The sequence below is a fragment of the Protopterus annectens genome, chromosome 5.part1, assembly GCF_019279795.1.
Source record: "Protopterus annectens isolate FY-2018-M chromosome 5.part1, PAN1.0, whole genome shotgun sequence".
In the NCBI taxonomy this organism is placed as follows: Eukaryota; Metazoa; Chordata; order Ceratodontiformes; family Protopteridae; genus Protopterus; species Protopterus annectens.
Genome location: NC_056736.1, coordinates 315,921,795 through 315,945,311, shown reverse-complemented (window position 1 = coordinate 315,945,311; position 23,517 = coordinate 315,921,795). Strand labels below are relative to the sequence as shown.

The window sequence follows — 23,517 nt, the reverse complement described above, 5'->3', positions numbered from 1 at the left end:
CAATTGTTTCCTGACAGACAAATACTTAAAGAAATAAAAAAGAAGTTATGTACTCACCATAAGGTTCCATGTTTGTTGTCCTTTAATCTCATCTTCATTCTTAAAATATGGGTCCAGAACCAATCCTCGGTTCTGACTCAGCTGCATACTACAGCTTGAGAGCTTTCACTGGCTCGAGGCTACATCCTATCCCAGGATGCCAAGCGAATATTCCCCAGATCTCATTTGAGAGGACTAACCACTAGACTAAATAACCACAGTAAAAGTACAACAGATCCTCTGCCAAAAAGCCATAAGGCATGAAGGGAGTCAGGCAACTTATAGTCAATCTGAAAAGACAAATTCCTCACAGTCTTCCAGGAAGGGGGAAGGAGGGAGAGATGCAAGAATGAAGGCGAGATTAAAGGATAACAAATATGGGACGTTATGATGAGTACATAACTTCTTTATGTTATGTTTTCCTATCTCACCTTCATTCTTGAAATATGGGACAGCGTCCCCAGCACCTTCTTCTCAGGTGGCTCAAGGGAATAAACTGTTCAGAATGGTGGAGCCAAAAGAAGCTCTGCTCCAGGAGGCCACCTCTACATTGTAATGAGTGATAAAGGTATGGGGGTTAACCCATGTGGCTGCAGCACTCGCCTGAAAGGCAGTGGAAGTTGACATAGATCTGGTTGAATGGCCTCAAATTCTTCCTGGGAGCTCCTTAGGATGGGAGCTATAGACATAAGTAATGGTGTCTGTAAGACATTTAGATACAGTAACTTTAGAAACTGCAGTTCCCTTTCTATTTTTTGAGAATGACACACAAAGTTGATCAGATTTCCTGAATTCCTTTGTTCTATGCAGATAAAAACGTAACTGCCTATGCACAATTGAAGTTTGTACTCTGCCTTGTTGCCAAGATTGTGAAAGAATGCGGGAAACTCAACAGACTGATTTAAGTCGGATTCGGAACATACTTTTGGTAAAAAGGTAGGCTTTGTTCTGAGAGAAACTCTGTCCTTGTGGAAAATCAAACAGGGAGTATGGACATGCAGAGCTTGCAATTCTGAAACTCTCCTGGCAGAGGTAATGGCTATTAAAAAGATGGTTTTCTATGTTAAACACTTCAGAGAACAAGAGGAGGCTGGTTCTAATGGAGGGAGAATCAAGGAAGCTAGAACTAAATTTAGATCCCAAGGAAAAGGAGGAGTTCTTTAATAGGAGGCCTTAAAAGGAATGTACCCATGAGGAAAGCTTTGCATAATCTGTGAGACATAATATTGGATCCACTATCTCTTATGTGGAAGTTAGAGATGGCAGCTAGTTGCACCCGAATTGTGGCTGCAGCTGCATCTTCACTAAAAATGTATGCCAAGAATTCTAGGATATCTGAAACAGGTCCTGAAAATGGGTCTATGTGTTTCTTGTCACCCCAATAAGAAAATCTCTTCCATTTGCTGGTATAAAGTTTTCTCATAGAATTTTTGTGCAATGAGACCAGGATGTATCACACCGCCGGGGATAGTTCTGGAAGCCTGGCTAAGATGGGAAGTGGAGTAACCAAGCTGTCAGCTTGAGGGTTTGAATGGAAGGATGGAGATTGCCTGACTGATGAGTCAGCAGATCCGGAACTGGGTCCAGGATCCAAGACTCTTCCTGAAGATGGGACCAAAGGAAGGGGAACCATATTTGACGAGGCCAGTATGGAGCAATGAGAATTAGCCTGCGACCCAATGATTCAGCTTTCTGGAGAACTTTGGATATTAATGGGCAAGGGGGAAAAGTGTAAAGAAGCCCCGGGTCCAACTGTGAACAAGTGCATCCCTGGAGGACTCCACCAGAGGGGAGATTAGGGCAAAGTAATTGCTGCATTTTGTATTGATGGACGTGGCAAAAAGGTCACAGCAAGGCTGGCCCCACTTGTGAAAAATTCGATCCGCAATTTCCTGTTTCAGGGACCACTCATATGGAATCAGAAGTGCTCTGCTCAGTTTGTCCGCTATCACAATGGATTTCCGCGGGATGTGCGCTGCCACCAGAAAACGTTGAGAAGATATCGCTCATTGCCATACTCTTTGAGCCTCTCTGCAGAGGGGGTACGATCTGGTTCCACCTTATAGGTTCATAGGTTCATACTAGGCTATCTGCCCTGAGGCAATTATAAGCCTAGCCCGATTCTGTATGGCTTACGCCACCCCTTGATTTGAGTATACTGTGCCCTTTTTAAGGTTTAGTTTACTGTGCCTCTGTCTAATAGTGACACGGGAGTAATCCCTGGGACAAACCTACGATCCCCCATCCACCTATCGAGATTCTTCTTGAAGAGATTCAGTGAGGTGCTCTGCCTCACATGAACTGGAATTCTATTCCAGAGCGAAGGGAGCCTCTGGGTTATGAACCTGTCCATCCAGCAAGTTCTATTTATTTCTGTGCTGAGGTTCAAGTCCCTCGAGCGTTGATGTACCGCACTACGGACATGTCCGTTTGAATCGCAATTGTACCTGTTGGAAGAGAGTCCCGAAATGCTTGCAACACTACCAGCACTGCTCTCATCTCCAGAACACTGATGTGCAAGTGGTACTTGCATTCCTGCCATGTTCCTTGGACAGTGCGTCCCAGATAATGCCCCCCCCCCACTATCTGGGAAGCATCAGTGGTCACTGTGGCTATCGACTGGGGAAGCACAAACGGTCTGGCTATCGTTACATGTGTGGACTGAAGCCGCCACTGTAGATCTCCTGCAGGTTTCCATAATGAAGATCTTGTGTGACATGGATAACTCCTGCATGGACCACTGGGCAAAGAGCAGCCATTGTACTTTTCTCATGTGCAGACGAGCTAGTGGGACTAATTTTATTGCCACTGCCATCAACCCTAGGACCTTGAGGACAAGTTTTGCCTGTACTTTCTTTCTCCTCAACAACAAAGACAACTGACGGCATGTTAGAACTCTTTCGTGTGGCAGTTTTGTTATCATATCTTTTTTTGTTTAACTCTGCTCCTATAAAGGTGATATGCTGAGATGGCAACAAGGCAGACTTTTTGTAACTTATGGTAATGCCTAACTCTGAGCAGAGATGAATGGCGGTGTCCCTTGACTTGTTTAGTAGATGCTGGGTGATGGCGGTCAGGAGCCAGTCATCTTAAGTATGGAAACACCCGGAATCCTAGATGCCTCAGGTGAGCTGTGACTGCTGACATTCATTTGGTAAACACTCTGGGGGCTGTAGCGAAACCAAAGGGCAGAGCTCTGAATTGGTAATGACTGGCTCCCAGCCAGAAGCGTAGATATCTCCTGGATCACCTGTCCATTTTTCCTATGGTAGTATGCATCCTGAAGATCTATGGAGCACATCCAATTGTCTTGTCCCAGAAAAGGGAGTACAGACTACAGTGTTACCATCTGGAACTTTGTTTTCTTTACAGACTTGTTTAGTCTGCTGAGATCCAAAATTGGCCTCCAGTCCCCTGTCTTTTTTGGAACTAAAAAGGACCTTGAGTAAATTCCGGATCCGATTTGGTCTGCGGGGACTTCACAGATGACTCTTCTTCCTAGCAACCTTTGAATCTCTAAGGTTGCTTGATTCCTTTGACTGGGTGGAATCTCTGGGACTGATTTTGTTGGATGGGCTAGGGAAGAAAAGGAAATGTTGTAGCTCCTGGATATGATTGACCGTACCCAACTGTCTTGAGATGTTGAGCCAGGCTTTTGGTTACAGTGACAATTTCCCCCCGACTGTCTCCAGAGGTGACCGGGTGGGCCTCCTTTCAGGAGTGGTGGAAGGGGCTCCTAGAAAAAGTATCTCTGTCGCCCTGGTTCTAAAGACCCCCCCCTCTGCTGCGAAGGCAGTGTCTTCCATTGTTATTTCCCCCTCTGCCCCTGGTGAAAAATTCACCACGTGCATCTGGCGAAGCTCCTTGGGATTTACAGAACCACATCTTTCTTCCCTTCTGCCCCTTGGGGTATGGTCTGGTAGGGACGGAAAAAAATACCCCCACGGCAGACAGAGTTTTGTCGTCTTGCTCGCACCTGGTGAGGGTCTCTTTTACTTTTGGCTGGAACAGAGATGAGCCATTTAAAGGGGTGTTAATAAAGGAAGACTTAAAGGGTTCAGCAAATTTGCAAAGAAGCATCCAGGAATGTCTCCTCAGGGCAATTCCTGTGCCTGCTGCCCTACTCGCACCATCAGCTGCATATGAAATGAGGCACATTGAGGAGTTCACTATGGAGTTTAAGGTAGCAAGCTGAGAGTTAAACTTTTCAGGTAACCCTGCAGCTGACGGACTTTGAAGAGCATCTCCCATCTCCTTGAGGCGATCCCTCTGAAGCCTTGTAAAATGGGACAAATAATTCAGAGACCAAAGTGTAAAGGCCGTTGAAGAAAACATACGCTTCCCATATCTGTCGATCATACGAGATTCTTTATTTGGCTGATGGACAGATGAAGAAGTCTCAGTTAGTTCATTCTTGGTGGCCACCGGCATCACCATAGCATCGACTGGAACACCCTTAGTCAAGAATTGCTTGTCTTCAGGTGCTGTAATACATTTATTGAGCTCCGCAAAACTGGTGCCACAGATTCTGGAGAGCCCCACGCCTTTTGACTGACTACCCCCAGGAGCTGGTCGAAAGGCAGAGACAACCAAGAGGTGGAAGGTCGAGCGCCAAATCCCTCCAGGTATACAGACTCATCTTCAAAAGGGGAAAGGTCTTCTAGTCACCTCTCTGTTTTAGGATCTCTAAGACGTCTGAAAGAGAAACATATTCAGAAGGTGACTGTGGGGACCCTTCGGAGTCCTCTAAGAATGTGTCTGAGGTGACTCAGGGGAGTCTATGTGCTTCCTCTTGCAGGTTCTCTTCTGATGGACTTCCTCAGAGGGATGATCTGAGGAGGTATCAGTAGAGAGTGATTCACCCAATGGGTCTTCCAGGGGCATAGGCTCTCTACGCTTGGGCTAGAGGGATGGTGTAGAGGTTGACAATGGCACCTTTGGTGGAAAGGTAGCAGCAGCCAAAGGTGGAGCATTCTCAGGGGAGAGCACACTCCTCATCTCAACGACACCACAACTCAGACCCAAGAGAGGCTCCAACTCTGAAGAACTGGGAGACCTTCCCCTTACCAAGGGTGATGGCTCTAAGGCCAATGTAGGGGCTGAACTCACCTGCGCCGAAGCTCCCACTGGAAGAGCTAGATGAGACAAAGGTCGGATTTGACTCTCCCCCCTGCAACAGACGAGGGAGTCTCGGCCCCCAGATCCCTCGATGGATGACAACATCGGAGATCAGAGCAAAAGTTAGACCCGAAACTCCAGGTATGGATTTCAGGTCTGAAGGTTCTACTACAACGACCTCCATGCACTCTGGCTCCGAGCTCGATTGAGTCAGAGGAGGAAGAGAATGTAAATGAGTTACTGAAGTCTGCTCCATGACCTTCTGGGCTGGGCTCGTGAGAATTTTTGCAAGGGCCAGTGTATGAAGTAACCTTCTAACCACCTGCTCAACATCATCATTTGAGAGGCTCCTGGATGACTGAGAGGAATATGTAGAGGACTTGTGGCTACCTGCAACAAATTGTAGAAGAGGAGACTGTGGCACCAACCGAACCAGATCAAAGGAGGGTGACTGGCTCCTCTTATGGCTCTGAGACAGTTCCGACACTCCATGTGGAATCAATGGAGAACTAAACTTTTCGGGACCAATAGATTTCAGATCTGAAGGTACGGATTTCTCATGTCTCTGACAGCTCAGATGCTGGAACCGAAGAAGTTTTGGTTAATTTCCTGAGAGATTTAGAGGCTTGAGTCCCTTCAACCACAGTTTCAAAAGGCCCTTTCAATAAGCCCCTCACAATCAATTTGTTCTTTTGTTCCTGCAGGACCCTTGAACTAAATGCATGACAAATGGAACAGGAATCCTGCAGGTGGGTGGCACCCAAACAGTAGACACAACTGGTGTGTCCATCTGTGAAGGACATTTCCTGAGCGCAGGAATCTCACTTTTTAAAACCGATTGTTTTGTCTCCTTAGATGTGTCCAGTACAATCAAAGACAATAACAATGTCACACAAGCCAGTAATGACTACCCAACAAAGGAAAAGAAGAACAGCTATACCAGGCACACACTTTCCTTTTTATTTAAAAAGGAAAAATAAAAGCGGTTAGAGGAGAATCTAACTTAGACGATGTACTCCTCTAATCCGAGGAGACACCTCTAAGTTAAACAGCAAAACCTATAGAAAAAAAGGGAAAAAGGGGAAAGCCCTCTAACTAAAAAGGGCTATAGAAGAGAAAGGGGAATCCTCTAACTTAAACGGATTTGAAAAATAGAGGATAGATGGCCTAAGAAATACGATGGTTCACACAGACTCAGCAAACAATCACAATAACAACTAAATTAAGTAAGACAAGACTAAACTAATTGAATAACCCTCAAAAACTATCAAAAGCTATCCAAACTAGTAATAAGGTATGAAGAAAAAACTTTACTTAGCCTGAGCCAGTGAAAAAACAATCCCAAAGTGGCAAACAAGATCTGGGTAATAGTCACTAGGCATCCTGGGATAGGATGTAGCCTCAAGCCAGTGAAAGCTCTTGAACTGTACTATGCGGCCGAGTCGGAACTGAAGATCTGTTCCAGACCCATATTTCAAGAATGAAGGCAAGATAGGACAACATAACATCACATGTTTATTAAAATTTCTCGGGTTTCCTAAAAGAAATAGAATAGCATTAATTCATCACATCAGAACATGGGAACAAGGAGGACTAAAATTTCCAGACAGTGAATCATATATAAAGGCATCTGTATTGAAACTGGTCACGGAATGGACAAATCCTAATTATTCAGCCAATGGGAAAGAATTACATACCGTCATATTAACAAACAAATTTAATTTAATAAAAACATTTTCAATATCCAATAAAAATAATGTACCCTGGTATTTACTAAGTATTAACATGCAATATAATATAACAAAGCCAACTAAATTATATTTGATTAATCATTGCTTCAATTCATTTAGGAAATTCATTAATGAAAATATAGATTTAAAATGTTGGTTTGATCTATTAATTCCTTTTATCATAACAAAAAAATTGCCCTCATAAACAATTCTTGGGAGGGAAAAGTGTTATTTGTTGGCAAAATTGCATTAAAAAACTACAAGTTATATATATCCAAATGATAAAGAAAACTTTTGGAATTCCATCTCAGAATTGGTTAGCACTACAAAGCATTTTAGTATACTCTCAGGACTTATGTAGAGTAATCAAAAATGTTTCCTTTAAGGATACACCAAAACTTATAAATTACTCATATGGAAATGTATACAAAGATCATAACATGGAAAATGCTATAACAAGACTATATAAAGAATGATTACTTTACAAGATGACACCTAAAGCATCATATTGGCAATATATTATTAAAGGTCATTCATTACACATAACTAAAGAAATCAAATTAAATATTTTACTGTCAGTAAAATATACATCTAACACAATACTGGAAAATCTTTAATTGGAAATATTTACAGAGAGCATTATTAGCACTAGATAAAACTTCTAAAATACGCTCTTCTAGAAATGGAATATGTTGGAGAAGTATCTGCAGCTGATTGGAATCATATATTTTATGATTGTAGTAATATTTAACTGTACTGGAATGGAATAAATATTTTTTTACAGGCTTTATTCAATGACTCCTTTTTAACTAAAGCTTTAATTCTGTTGAATGTAAACAAAGGTCCTCATTTGAATACAACAAATCTACACTTGCTATATCTAGGAAATAGATAACTAGAAGATGGAATTCAAATACACCACCAAAAACGGTTTTATACCTTACTGAAGAGTTCAATGTTGATGGAAATCAAAATTAAAGAACTAAGGACCTATCCAAGGTCATTGGTAAACAATCCATGGGAAAAAGTATTATTGATTGATACTTTACAGCAAAAATCGGACAAACTCTGATAACTATATATCGTTCCATCTGTACAATAATTAGGAAGAATGGATATTATTACTGTCAGGCTGAATGTAAATATTGTAAATAGTTATGTAACATGTTATATTTAATATTCTAAGCATGTTTCATAATATTTTTTTTGAAAATAAAAATATATGAGTAAAAAAAAAAAAAAAAGCTGTTTCCCAAGACAGGAACTTCAGGGGAAAATACAATAAATAAGTTCAGCAAGAAGAGGATTTCTTTTCTTTTTCGTAATAAAAGTCTGACCCCAAGAAAAATGAGAGTTCTTCCTTATTGGTGGTGGCAGTATTCTTGGACTGCAGATCTCTTAAGAGAAAATGCCCCATAGTTGAAAATAAAGGCAATGTTGGCTCACAAGGTGGACAGGTTGACAGGGCAGGACAATGCACCTTAACAGGAAAATATGATGCCTAAAAAGACATGCAGGATTTTGTAGCAGAGTGGGCAGGTTATTCTGAGAAGCAGAAAGTGCTCCTTCTGGCACCAGTACAAAGTTATTTCCATACGTACATATGTACATGAAGAATTCTACAAGGAGATTCTTTACATCCGGAGATAATCTTCAGTGGTTTTGATACAATCAAAGAAAACAACTAGACAAAGTTCAACATAAAAGTTTCAGATCTCCAAGTGCAGGACGTTCAATCTACTACATCTGGGGACAAAAGATTAGTTTACTCTATGTTTTGCAAAAGTGAAATCTCCAGAATGATGCAATCTGGAGCTGTACTCTAGAATTTAAACAAAACACTGAGCAGACAGAGCATTTAGCAAACATTTTATTTATTAAAACTTGGACATGCACCTTTCATTAAATGGGACAGCTTGAATTTTCTTGGGCATGAGAGAAGTGTACACTTGATAATAAAAAAAAAATCTGTAAAATAAAAATGTGACAGCTAGTGAGAAGAGGAACATATGAAATCCAGATGTAATACAAAATAAATGTATATTATACTTGTATGCTTGTGTTTCTATATATGTATGTATATATCATTTTTATTTATTTATTTATTTATTTATTTATTTAACATTTGTTGACCAGGAAGGTCCGACTAGGTTCCACAGATCCTGTTTTCAGCAGAAGCCCGGAGAGAAATGCTCCAGAAGCATGTCTTTAGAATGTGGGAGGAAACCGGAGTACCCGGAGGAAACCCACGTGAACGCAGGGAGAACATGCAAACTCCGGAACAGAAGGCACCCCAGCCGAGAATCGAACCAGAGAACCTCTTGCTGTGAGGAGACAGCATTAACCGCTGCACCACTGCGCCGCCCAAATCAAAGGATATAATAGGATATCTTATCTTAATCATAGGATGTTACTAGACTATTGGCCATGAGACCCTTACAAGCCCAGCCAAAACTTTTGCCCATGTTCCGACAAGTGAGCACCCAATGTCCCAGTCCAGCAGGGATACAGGTGGAATCCCAGGGGTGTATTTTCTGTTCCTCATTCAGTTATCCAGGTTGTGCTTAAAAAGGGCTAATGAGGTACTCTGCTTGATGTGGAGAGGGAGTCTATTCCACAGAAGGGGGAGTCTCTGGGGCACAAATCTGTCCAACCAGCAAATTCTAATCATATCACAGGCCAGAATGAGCTCATGCATGTGGGTTACTCAAGTGGAGCTTGACTTTTGCATATGCAGCAGTCCAAGTGGAGCTTGACTTGTGGATATGCAGCAGTCCCATCAAGTCATGGTCTGAGATTGCTTTGTACATCAGGTAGAGATCACCTCTGAGGAGTCTGTATGATAATGAGTAGAGGGACAAGGCCTTTAGCTTATCTGTGTAGGGTAGATGTTTGAGGCCCTGGATTCTCCTGGTGAGGAACCTCTGTGGTCACTCCAGCTGCTGCATGTGGTTTGTGAGGTGCATGCCGATGCTGTTTGGCATATACTTCTTAGAAGTACAGGCAAGCACGGAAGGGCTGTGGCTGACTAAGTTTGCGGACAACTGCAAACTGGGTGCTATAATAGAGTCTTCGGCTGACATGGAGATCCTCCAGAAGGGCCTAAATGAGACTGATGCATGGTGTCAAAGCCATGGTCTCAAGCTAAATGCAAAAAAATGCGTAGTAATCCCCTTTGGAAAAAACAGAGTACCCGCAAACTACAACATAGGAGGTAATCCCTGAAATCTGAAGAAGAAATAAGGGATCTAGGGACCCAAGTAGATAGTCAGCTTTCCTTTGATAACCATGTTGCCAAAGTGGTTAGAAAATCCTTCTATGTGACCCATCTGATCACAAAAGGTTGCATCAAGATTTAAGGATGTAATGGTGCCCTCTACTCTTTCCTCATCAGACCCATTATTGAGTACAATGCACCAATTGGAATGTACCTGGCTAGACATCTCCAGCAGCTGGAGAGACCACAGAGGTATCTAACCAAGAGGATTACTGGCCTCAAACAGTTGCCCTATGCAGCACGATTGAAAAAGCTAAGACTGTTCTCTGTTGCATACCACTTTCTCAGAGGCGATCTCTGTCTAATGTACAGAGCCATGTCCAACCCAGAATTGTTGAACATGCTCCATCTTAGTAAAACCAAATCTACTCGAGCTACACGCTCTAGGGATATAAACTTCAACACAACAGTGAATAGGACATGCTGGAGGGATAGATTCCCTTCGCAGAGACTTCCCTTACTATGGAACAGGGTCCCGATCTACATAAGACAGAACCCCTCACTATCACTCTTCAAGAGGAACCTTGATGAGTGGATGGGTAACAGAAAGTTCACACCGGGGATCACACCAACAGCACTAATAGATAGGGGCCAAGGGTACTAGCTGCTAGTAAAAGGGTCTAGGGAACTACTAAAGGGGCGGCGAATACCGCACAACGTGGCTGGGCTAATATATGCCTTTGGGCAGATATCCCAGTACCAACCTATGAACCTATAAGGGGCATTGTACTCAATAATGGGTCCTATAAGGGAAGAATACAGGGATGTCATGACCTCCTTGTCCCTGGATGAGATACCATTATTAATGAGATGCGCCATGTAGAAAGCTTTCCATACAACGGAGGCAATATGGTGGTCAAAAGTCAGTTTGCTAACAACCTGGATGCCCAAGTCTCTCATAACTGATTGCATGCTTGTTATCATGCTGAAGACTTGTGGATCCAGCTGCCACTCGTGGGGATCCATGGTTTCTGCTTAGTTCGTCTGCCAGAGTATTTTTCCTTCCTGGCAGGAATTGTGCCTGCAGATGTACTTGGTAAGTCAATGCTGTGTCCCACAAAGTCATGACTAGTCTGTAAAGGGGGTAAGAATGTGTGCCTCCCTGCTTGTTTATATACCACATGACCGTGGTGTTGTCTGTCTTTATCAGTAGTTGTCCTGGTCGAAGTAGGTCCTTGAAGGCTGTCAGGGCATTTTGAACAGCTAGCATCTCTTTTTGATTGATATGTAGATGCATTTGGTTTGAGATCCATGTTCCCTGAATGCATCTTCCTGCCATGTGGGCCCCCCCAGGCATAATCTGATGCATCCGTTGTTAGTGCTTGCCTGGCTGGGGTTAATGTGAACAGCTGTCCCTTGTTTTGGTGGCAAGCCTTTGCCCACCATCAAAACTCCTGTTGCAGGCAAGGAATGAGAGTAATTATAGTTTCTAGGCTGTGGCAATGTTGAGTCCAAACACGTTTTAGGTACCATTGAAGTTTCCTCATATGCAGTCTTGCATATGGAATTAGTAGGATGCATGATGCCATGAAGCCCAAAGCCTGCAGATTTTTTCTTGCAGATAATTGGGCCTTTGTTGTCAACATTTTGAAGTAGATAGTCAGTTGCCTTTGTTTGCCTGGCGTGAGATAAGCCATCTGGGCAGTTGTATTTAAGCTTGCACCCAGAAATATTATCTCTTGAGAGGGTACTAGTTTTGATTTATTTTCGTTGACTGTGTACCCTAGGCATGTTAGAAGCTTTTTCATAAACATCAGAAGCTGTAGAAGAATGTCCTTGTTCTCTGCTTTAATTAGACAGTCGTTCAAGTAAGGATATATTTGTATTCTTTGTCTGCAGAACGCAATTACTGGTGCCAGGCACTTTGTAAAGACCCCGGGCACAGTAGATAAGCCAAAGGGCAGTGCAGAGAATTGGTAATGCATTGAGCCAGCCTTGAATCTGAGGCATCTTCTGCATATTTGTCTGAATGGGACATGCAGGTATACCTCTTTCAGGTCTAAAGTTACAAGCCAAGCGTTCTTGCCCAGCATGGGCAGTAGCTGCTGCAAAGTCAACATTTTGAATTTTGGTATATTCAGGAATGTATTCAGAATCGACAGGTCCAGTATTGGCCTCCAGGCCTAGTCCTTTCTGGGTACCAAGAACAGTCTTGAGTAAAATCCTTGTCCCCGCTCTTGCTCTGGCACTTGTTGAATGGCTCCCATGTCCATGAGGGATAAGACTTGTTTTTCTGCCTCTGCCCATTGAATTTTTGGCAGATCTGGCCAGCCGTTTGCCTTTGGCAGGTTATGGAAATGGAACTTGTAGCCTTGTGACACGATATTTAGAACGCACTTGTCCTGGGTTATAATGTGCCAGTTTTGAGAAAATAGTGCTAATTTTCCCCCTAAGGGTGCTGCCAGGAAATAAGTACTTGGTGCAAGCAGGGGGAAGTCATTGGGACTGTTTTCTGTAAGGTTGTGATTTGTCTTCTCCACTTTTGGAGGTAGAAGCACCCCATTGCTTTGACCTGTATGAACCTTGCGCCTGGGATCTGCCTCTAGGGCATCTGGGTCTGCCCCTTTGAGGTCTGTCTGACACAGGAAAGGACCAATTCTTTGTTGGCCAGTGTCTACTAAACCTAGGTGGCTGTACTTGTAAGAAATCTTTGACTGTTTGCATATATTTAGCCTTGTCCTCCATTTTCTTTAACACCTCTTCTGCCTTAACACCAAACAAAGAATCATGCTGTAAAGGTGCATCTAATAATTTAACTTTAACATGATCAGGCAGATTTTGTTCCTTTAACCAAGCATGCCTTCTAATTACAGAGCCTGTAACTGCGGCCCTGCAGGAGGCTTCTAAAGAATCAAAACCACATTGCAAAGTATGCTTTCCAACTTGTTTAGCTGCATGCAAAATATCCTGCATTTCCTTGTTTTCTGCACATTCAGAGTTTAACAACATTTTCTGTTTAAGCAATGCCATGACATGTTGCTGATATTTGAGCATATGAAACTGACAGTTTAAGGCCCTTATAGCCAAGGTAGCAGATGTGTAAACTTTTTTTCCCATCTATCCAGTGCCCTAGAATCCCTGTCAGAAGGGGTAGGGTTTTTTGCAGTGGAAGCCTTAACTCCCTTGGGACCCTGAGAAATAGTTTCTGGGTCTGCAGCAGGGTTTTTAAAAAGGAATTTATGTGAGTCAGGAACCCTGTAATATCTGTCAGGCTTAACAGGAGCTGGAGGTAAGGAGTCAGGGGTAAGACTGGACTCCGAAAACATGTCATCTACAATGTCTAATACTGGAGGGATGGCTAGTGGCTTGTGCTGAGGTAGTAACAGAAAATCCCTGAGCCTCTTTTCAGACTCTGAAAAATCTTGGCTCTCCCATTGGAAATGCTCCCTCATTGTATGTAAGGTTTCCCCAAAAGAGTAGTCCTCAGGAAGAGAAGCTAAAGGTATGGATTCTTCAGCATCAGAATCCTCAAGGGGGGAAAAGAATATTCTTGATCAGAGGAGGAATCAGAAGAAATGGAAACCTGAACTGAAGATTCATAGTCAGTCTCTTGCCTAGGCCTCTTATCAGGAGAGGGATGGGAACCCCTGATCAAGGTAATCAGGTCTTCGGTCATTATGAGCATCTGCTTTTTGGGCATGGAGGCCTGTCCACATGGCTCTTGCGGTTGCTTCTTTGCCTTTGAAGGTGCTTTAGTCTTTGCCTTTGAAGTCGGTTTAAAGTATAAATGTTTGGGTCTGAAAACACCCTCAGAAGCTGGTGCCTGCTCAGCGGCTCCGGACCCATCTGAAGGATTAGCGTCCGAGGCTCCAATACCTTGAGTTTCCAGTGGCATGGCCAACTCCACGTGAGAGTCGGTAGCGGCCTGCGACCCTAAAATAGCGGTCATCAGGGGCTGCAAAAGCACCTCACTGAGAACCAGTTAACCGACAACTGGCTTAGGAGAAGCTTCGTCGGTTTTGGATCTCGGCTGTCTTTCTTTTTCTTTGCGTTTTTTGTGAACTCCGGTAGTCGGATGGCTTTCCGACGACATTTATGGATAATTAAAACTGCGTCCAAAGTAGTTTAAAGCAAAATCATACAGACGCTTAATAGTGCATTGGTTAAATCTAGCACAAAACTGACAACCCAGAAAGTTATGATCAAGGCCTAGGCAAGGAATACAGTAAGAATGAAAGTCCTTATGAGGTATTTGCTTCCCACAAGAAATACAGTTATTAACTTTTTCTGACATTGGTTCTGGAGCAAAAAAACAGTTTCCCCAACTGGGTACTTAGCTTTATAGAAGACTTCGGATCTGAAATTCGAACTCGAAAATCTCAGGAGTCGGCCGACTGGCACTTGCGAACTGCTTCTGCTTCGGGCACCGCGCGGCAAAAAAGACTAAAGAAAATGGTGTCGGCTGCATCTTTTATACCTCTGACGACCTGACGTCAGGGAAGGGGTGACGACAGCCAATGCAGGACCCAAGACTTTGGAATTCAGGCCGACTGAGGGCAGCCTGCCAGCAGGATTAACCAAAAGTAATGACTGCAACAGTGAAACATGAAGAACATCATGTTGAAGTCAGTTGTGATATACACTGTTAGAACCTTTTTAGACCTCTAAAGTTGTGGCAAACATAAAAATGCAATCTATAAACATATTGTAGATAATACATCTGATGTATTGCCTCATGAAGAGGACAGTGATACAGAATATGAGACAATGTCATATGAAGGCACTATGGTTTTGTTTTTTGATTGGGAAGAGAATAATTAAAAAGAACAGAAAAGGTACAAATACAAAACAACAACAAATAAAACAGCATTTTTAAGTAAATCAATACACTTTTTGACTACAAATGTTAACAGTATCAAGAATAACATTAGCAATAACTAAGAGAAGGGTTAATTAAACAGAAAACTAGCATATTTTGTATTCAAGGTATTATATTTTAGATGAAGTAAAAGAGAGAGAGAGTTTGCAACAAGTTTCAGTACTAAAGTGTACCTGTATGGTTGAGTTAAATAAATCCAAAAAGGGCGTAAGCATAAACAGCATCATTGCAAAGCAGGAAATACATCTAATTGTGATGGGTGGATTACTAATGTAGTGTTGTAACATGCATGTACCACAAACAGAAAGGAGAATACAATTATTCCCAAAAAACACATTTAATGGTAAATGTCATCATATTCAGAAGGGTTTTTAAATGCTTTTAGGGAGAAAATAAGGAAAAGGTGGAAGGTGAATTCTACACAGAAACTAGAGAGTTTTGAAATACGCTGGACTAAATAACATGACGTGATGGTAGATGAACAACTATGAAGAAGACTGTCTCAATCTTTAGAGATTTTTTTTTTTTTTTATCATCAATATATTAGAATTTATATGTATGAACAGGGACCCAATAAGAGACGAGATAATTCTAAAATTAAACCTGAAACAGTAAAATATGAGGAGAATAAGAAAGTTCTAAAATGAATTATGATTAGCCATGGAAATATGAAGACTTTCTAAAATGACAAACATATTTGGTAATCAGCATTAAAGAGGAATCCAAAGATAGAATATTTAACTGAAAGGAAGAGAATGAATAGTGCTGAAACAGAACATGTAAAGCTAGTGCACAAGTTTCATGGATTGCAACAGAATCAGAATATACAAGAGTGTGAGGCATAAAATGAGCAGAAAAAAGAAATTTTGCAAGGATGAATGTTTTAACATGGGCATGCAGCACAGTGCCTGCCTAGTAATAAAAAAACTATGTACCCCCTCTCCCAATGATTAAAGAAAGTTGCAGTTGTATTTCTTTCTTTCTGGTGTTATTCACTCTCTTAAGTAGGCTATCTATATGAATTGATCTAGAAGAAGAAATGGTGCTTATGCTGTTAAATACCCTAATTATTGTGAGGGATCACACCATGATGAAGCAACAAAATCCAGCCACACACATTCCAGCTCGGCAGCTAGTCCCCTGAAAAGATGCAGTTTAATCAACTGTGGCATTTCAGAAGCCCCAGAAAATGAACTCAATGTTAAAGTAATGGAAGCCAGACATGCTGCTCTTAAAAACACACCAATATCCTACAATTATTGCTTAATGAAAATATTAATTTGGAAATTTGTCTCCTGCTCCTGGTGCCTTGGTTGTCCATCATGGTACAGGTATTAGGCAATTAAGACGACCATGCCTGACATTAGCCACTCAAGAGGACCATGCCAGATATAAGCCAATAAAGAGGACCATGCCAAGTAGAAATATATTAGGTTAAGCAATGTGCCAAAGCAGCTAGAATAAAAAGACTGTGTGACCTCTTCCCAAAATAGTCAGCGCATTAGACTAACATCCCTAAACTGGGAATCATGCTGGAATGATAAAAATGGATACCAGGATAGCCAAGTTTGAATGCTGCAGCACTGCCAGGTGCAATGCAAGCTCTGTTTGAAAGCTATGCTGAGAAGGAGCAAATCTTAGTAGAATTACAGCAGAAAGGTGGACAGCTAAGGATTAATGAGACCTGGCCTTGCACAGATTAAGAGTAGCACAAGCACTTTTAATAAAGGCTTATGGAACTGCCACTGATGGAAACTACTGTGGGTAGCAATGAAAAACATAACAACAAATCTGCCATAAATGTAACAAATGTAGAAACAGTTAGACAGCAGCTAATGACTACATGACTTATACAAACTGCCACAGGCCGTTTTTGCAGGTTACACCTTTTCTTTCATCTCCTCAGCCCTCTCTTTCCTTCTCTCTTCTTTCATCAGTTATTTTCTTGTGTTTATCCAAAACATCTTGAACACAAAGTCTCTGTAAATGCATTCAAGAAAGACTTGCTCTCTTTTTCTTTAAATAAATGTTATTCCTTTCAGCATGATGTAAAAATAGATATAGCTTAATATAATTAATTTATTACTGTATCTGCCACTTCCTAGCATTGTTTATAAAGTTAATGATACATTTTGGATCATGTGGACCTTTAATTATGTCAGAGTTAAGATTATTAAGGTTTTTAAGACTTAATCTTGCTTCAGAGCAAATGCATGAGATGATTTTCATTCATAAATGTATCCAATGGGAGTCTGTCTTAATTTAACTTATAATGAGTCTTTTAAACTGTGTAATTTAAGTTCTTAGTGTGAGTCAATCTTTCATTATTTTTTTTTATTAGTTTTTGTCAGCTGTGTACTTTAAGGTCTCATTTAATATTTGGAAATGCTAGCCCTTCCAAGGTTTTGGATTTGCATTAGTCTGAGAGTTTGATTTTACAAAAACAAAGTATTAACTAGAGTTTCTCTTTCTACAGTATCCTTCAGTGACAGAGCTGAAGGAATTTCTGAATAAAGTAAATGATTCTTGGGAATGAATAAGACAGCAATGCGTGGGACTATCTTAACTATAATGATTCATAATTTTTTTAATTTAGTCTGTCTTTGTTAAAGGAATTCAACCTGTTCCTAAACTTTGCTAAGGTTGCTTTGAAATGATGACTTAGTATAGACAGCGATGTTAGTTCTACTAATGATCATTTAAATTTAAATTATCATCATCAAACTCACTAGCTCATCAGCTGATTCTTTCCATAAGCTTCTCCCACCACTCATCAAAATTATTAGCTTGCAGCTTCTCAGAATATGCAAAGTCTACTCATTTATAAAAAATCACCTAAAGATATTTTTTTCAGGCAACTTGTACCTCTCTAATTCATTATTCTACAAAGCAGCACACTAAGATGACCCTCCAATACGCAAGTCAAACACTTAAAAAAATCTAAGAGCTATGCCGTCCAGCTACTGACTTCATCATCATGTAAAACCCTAGAGTCATCAGCTTTTCCCTAACCAGATGTTCTAGCAGTTCAACTTTCACTTCATATTACAAACTTCATCTCACATGAAGAAAACTCTTTCTGCTTCTATTGTTTTTCAAGATCATATGAAACTCGGAAATACAATATATAAAAATGAAATTACATCAGTAATAACATTAATCACAGTTATGTTCCTTCGGTGAGCCCATATCTTTTGTCAAGTGGTGACGCACACACATGCATGAACTCCAGTCAAGCCCTAAGTTTCACATAACATTTTCATATTTCTTTAACATCATTTATCAGTTTACCAGTTTGAATTAAATCACACCACAGTGCTCTTTTTGATTCTTTTCATTCTGTCCCCTGTCACACAAAGACAAGATTTGGGAAATAACATACAACTTTGACTTCTTTTCACTTATCTTTAAACTTCCTGTTTCACTTATTCGCTCTCTGGTTAAGTGCACTTTTATGCTGTTACATTTCCTATGTTTATATAATACATATGTGACCCAAGGGCAATTTTATAAGCATCTATTTTCTAGGATTTTCTCACCACACTCCTTGCACCTGTTATAGCTATGAAATCTCATGCAAAAGAATCTTCTTGATGACATTGTTATGTTCATTATCCTTGACCAGTGCAGTGACATTCTCAGTACTGTTCATCTACACCACTGAAAGCATGACAGCTTAAAGACCACTAGTAATAACACAAACTAATTTGTCAGTTTGAAGATGTGGAAATGTGTACATTTTTGGCAGGACGTTAAATATAATTCCATCTGAAGAATTCTATGAATTTTATGCATGACTTTCTGTTTGTTATCTTACTATTAGTCGCATTTACATGCATACATACATACATACCACAGTTCATTTAACTATTTATTGTAAACAACTAGTCTTACTACTGCATTGTACTGACTACAATAAATACAAGAAGATAACTGTTTCAGTTAATACGCTTTACTATCACATTTTCTTTTCAGATCTACAAGCATGTAACACAGATGCTGTCAGCTCTCTATGGCAAATACCCAAAGCTTGTTTATGCACAGTTACATTTATACCAGAAGGTCTGGTATTTTTCTCGAAGTCTGATGTAAACAGTTCTTTCTTTGTATAACAGTTTTCCTTTGTTCCCTTGTCCTTGGTTCTTTGTAGTTGGATGATCCATGGAAACTCAGTCTTGCATTATCTGAAACGTGGTGTTCCAGCACTATCTAATGTTCCAACTTTATCTTGCTTGATGTTACATCTCTTTACTTCATTGATGTCCTTCCAGCTGTCATCTGCGCAGTTATTTTTACAGACTTTGTTTTTCAATAACATACTCCTTTGCATAGATGGCAAAATCTAACTAAGCTATGCCAACACACTTACTACTTATTTTTCAGCATTTTATACTATTCCTAAATTAACCCTTTATAGTTCATATTATTCTTGCAGCTTTTATTCAAGCTAATATTCATGCTAGCCACTGTTTAAAAAGACAGTGTATACTATATAGAACAGAGTATTCTTTCACCATCTTTTCAACACCCCCACAACTTCCACATGCATAATCCTACTAGCTTCCAAGTAAGCAGAGGGAATTGCTCTCTCTGTAGTGGGCTAATAGTGTAACAGGGAACCATCTGCCATTGGCACTACCACCTAAATACTGCAGCTCAATATGCGCCTCTTATTAGTATTGTTCTGCAAATGCAGGGCCACGGCCCAGGTCAGCATCTGGTCACTAGAGTGCAACATTTACTGCAACATTTAGTTAAAGCCTAGGTCTGTCAAAAGAGTGAATCCAATTGTCATGTTTGTTTCCTATGATGGAACAAAATTTTGCAATGCCTTTTTTAGATTTCTTTTACTTTATCACTGCATAGCTCACAACGGTTAGACATGAATACATTAAAACTGCTGTTTATAGAAAACATAAATTATGCCTATTTTGACTGGTTCAGAACACATTTTTGTATTTTGCTAATTGATGCTACACACCCAAAAATGGGATAAGGAGCACTGACTTTTTGGACAGCTGTGTCTTAAAATCAGATAACGATTTCAAATGCATACATATGTGGTATACTACATGTACATACATAACACTGGATTATACGTGCATCTTAAACTTTCATGCTTCATTCTCTTCTGAGAGGAATGAAAATAACAGAAGTACTTATTCTGTGTTCAGAAATAAAATAACAGAAGTACTTATTCTGTGTTCAGAAATAAAATAACAGAAGTACTTATTCTTTGTTCAGCTGTGTTTCAGGAAGTGCTTTATCTAGCTTACAACTGTGCAATGGGAAAGATGGCAAGAGTCAAGTGGTATAAGCTTATTCTTCAAACAGAAAAGGGTGGCACTGGGTTACCCGATTTGAAGGAGTATTTCAAAGTTACACACTTAAGACTCCTATACATAGCACAAGCAGAAACCTATAATTCAAAGTGAAGAGAGATAATGATGATAAAGTGGGGAAGCTCAAGAAATAAGGAGAAACTGGGATTTTCGATGCAGATCCTTAAGGAGAATTACAATAACCATACAGAATACTATATTCATAAAGTAGCAGAAAGTATTCAAAGAACTAAGCCAACACAGGAGTGGAAAAATAAGATTCTGCCGATAGGGATGACTGCAATTAGGGATACAGACAATAGGCAAGAGGGGGTTAGAATTTATTGGAGAAAACTAGCAAAATAACCAAGACACTGTGAGAGTAAATAATTAGAGAGGAAAGGTAATAGAATGGAAGAGGCCAAGAATTTATTTGGACTACAGGCTAGAGATTGCCTTCCCTATCAAGGATTAATATCAGATTATAGGCAAAGAGAAATAAATAGGGGGATCCTAAGCAACAGACCAACAACGGTAGTGCTTTTAGTAGAATCTAGTACAGAAACTGCTGTTAAAAAGGAATAATTGGTAAAGCATATAAAACATTGCATGATAACTATAATGATCAATAAGAGGAGGTTAGAAAGGATTATGAAGAGAGGTCGGATAAGCAATTCACAAAGAAACAATAAGGGGTATGTGTAAGTCTCCCAAATACGCAAAAAAGTCTAGAAGATTTAGGATCCTTGCTTGGAAGTGTTTACATGGGTATTTTTACACCCCAAGTAGACTCCAAAGAATTTTTCCTTAGTTAGACAACAAATGTTGGAGGTGTGATGGAGAAGAAAGAGACAACTGTGAACATACTTTCTAGGAGTGTAATGAGTTGGCAGACTTTAAAGATTCCCTGCAGACTACACTGTCAGAGATACTGGATGAGCAAACTGGTGTAACCAAGGAAATTATTTTTTTTGAGTTATGTTACAGAATCGAAATTGCCTAGACATCATAAGGATTTGCTGAGTCTAATTATGGTAGCTGGCAAAAAAGCAATTACTAGAAAATGGAAATCAAAGTTTAAACCAACTGTACTAGAAGTAGTGAATACAGTTACAGAAATAAAAAAAAAACTAGAACGGGTATCTTTAGAAAAGGGTAGGGGCAAATTACATAGATAAAATTGTGAATTGTGGGAACAATACATGCAGAAGAGGAACAAGGTTTAAAAGAAGGCAAGATTTGAATGAGCTGTGTAATGTTTGATGGACAATGACTGAATAGATTATAAGTGATGTATAATGTTTGCAACTAAAATTATGTCAATATGGCTTGTTTTTATTACATAAATGTATGATTGCCTACGTCATATGTGAGAACTTAATAAAGATGTTTCTTGTTTAAAAAAAAAGTGTCAACTCCATGGCACAAAGGGAAGCCAGGTGTTATGTGCTTGGCTAGTAAGCCTGACACTTGCAGAGCTGACCTGGAGGCATAGGAAAGGGAGTGATATTTTACTGGTTCGCGTATCCCACAGGAGGGGTGGGGTCATAAACAGGGATGATAGCCCTTGTAGTGACAGCAAGGTATGCTTCTCATGATCACAAAAAACAAGGGGCATGCATTAACCAGACATTCTCGGATGTAACAGCCTTATGTCAGTGCATGTCACATGTTGCAGTTGGGACCTTGGTACGGCATATAAATAAAAAAAATAAATCCATATGGCCCTTAGTAAGACACTGCACTTGGATACCTTAATGTCCTCGTGGGTAATGGGATGGTATTGGATTGGGTCCAGGTAAGTCAAGAGTTACTCCTGGTGTCCAGTACTGAGGACAGGCACAGATGGCAGCTGATGCTGGGGCTATAAAAATTAAAAAAAATAAATACAGTGTCACACTGCTATCCAGTCAGCAAAATGGAGAAAAAATCACGTTTCAAGTACATTAAACTCTTAGCTAAGCTATCACAAAAACAAGGCATCTGCATAGCTGAACAACAAGGACAATCTTCTGCTTCCAATGGTCATACTGACTACAGTGTTATCACTTTCTTAATGTCAAACAACCATGGCTGAAGTAAAGAATTATGAATGTGTGCATTTATACCGTAGACACGCATACTGATAGTCAAGGATACATTCACATAAGAGCCCAGACAGAGTATTTTATAATGCTGAATTCATAAATCACTAATATAGGAATTCAATACACACCAGGCAGAAATGTTCTAATGTGTCATTTACTACATTACAAAAATTAGTTCAACAAGTAACACAACACAAACCAGATAGATTTATGTTGATTAGCAGTACCTTTTTAAGAGCACAGACTCTGATGACTTTCTCATATTTCTGTTTCTTATACTCCTTTCCAAACAGTATGTTGCTTCTCACAGTGCCTGGAAATACCCATGGTTGCTGCGCAGCATAGGCCACTTTTCCACTGACGTTCACAATTCCATCGCTGCTTGCAATTTCTCCAAGAACAGCACTCAGAAGTGATGACTGCAAAAAGAATACAGACACAGAATATGTGTAACAGCCCTCAATTTGTACATTTTCAATGGCATTTACTGAAAGCTGTTGTAACAAGGAAGAAAAATATCTCCATGTAAGAGACTCACCAATACAGCTGATGACCAAGCGATTCCTGTTTTCACACTTTTACATGTCTGAGATGGAAAACTATGGAAGTAACTTTTACTGATCAGCACTAAATATTAACCCTAAATGCTGGCTGGACCATTCAGCTATGGAAAAAATGAGATGCCTCCAAGGCTAGGTACATTCAGGATCTGGGGCTAGGCCCAGTATAGGTGAACCCCTCTAACACAACATTATGACAGGAACAGCATATGGACTTAGTCTATTACATTTTCAATCACTTTGTCTTCTCCAGCTGCAAAAGATAAATTACATGTGCCCATTTCGGACATCACAGTATACTGTCATACTCATTAGTATACCAAGTACGCCACCTAAAAATCACTGTAGAAATATACAGCGACAGTATATACTGCAGCAAAATCAGAATATTTGTAATGATAAATCAGTCTCTGAAACCAGTACATTCACTTAGACAGTGGCTTATCTAGTAGCATACATGGAGTGGAAGAGAAACCAAATAAAAAAAAAAAAGTTAATCTGTAGGACTGTTCCCAATTTACATGCTTCTAACCAGTCAAAATTATGTCTTAAAGTGTAGCACAATA

The 23,517-nt window shown here is 40.2% G+C and overlaps 1 protein-coding gene across 3 annotated transcripts in view; it reads right to left on the bottom strand.

The window, feature by feature from the left end:
- ABCC4 (ATP binding cassette subfamily C member 4) overlaps positions 1-23,517 on the bottom strand; it is a 2,616,332-nt gene that overhangs the window by 1,660,537 nt on the left and 932,278 nt on the right. For all 3 annotated transcript variants that reach the window (XM_044072995.1, XM_044072997.1, XM_044072996.1), the window contains one exon: positions 22,619-22,810. In XM_044072995.1, coding sequence (XP_043928930.1) covers positions 22,619-22,810 — 192 coding nt within the window. The remainder of the gene's footprint in view (positions 1-22,618; positions 22,811-23,517) is intronic.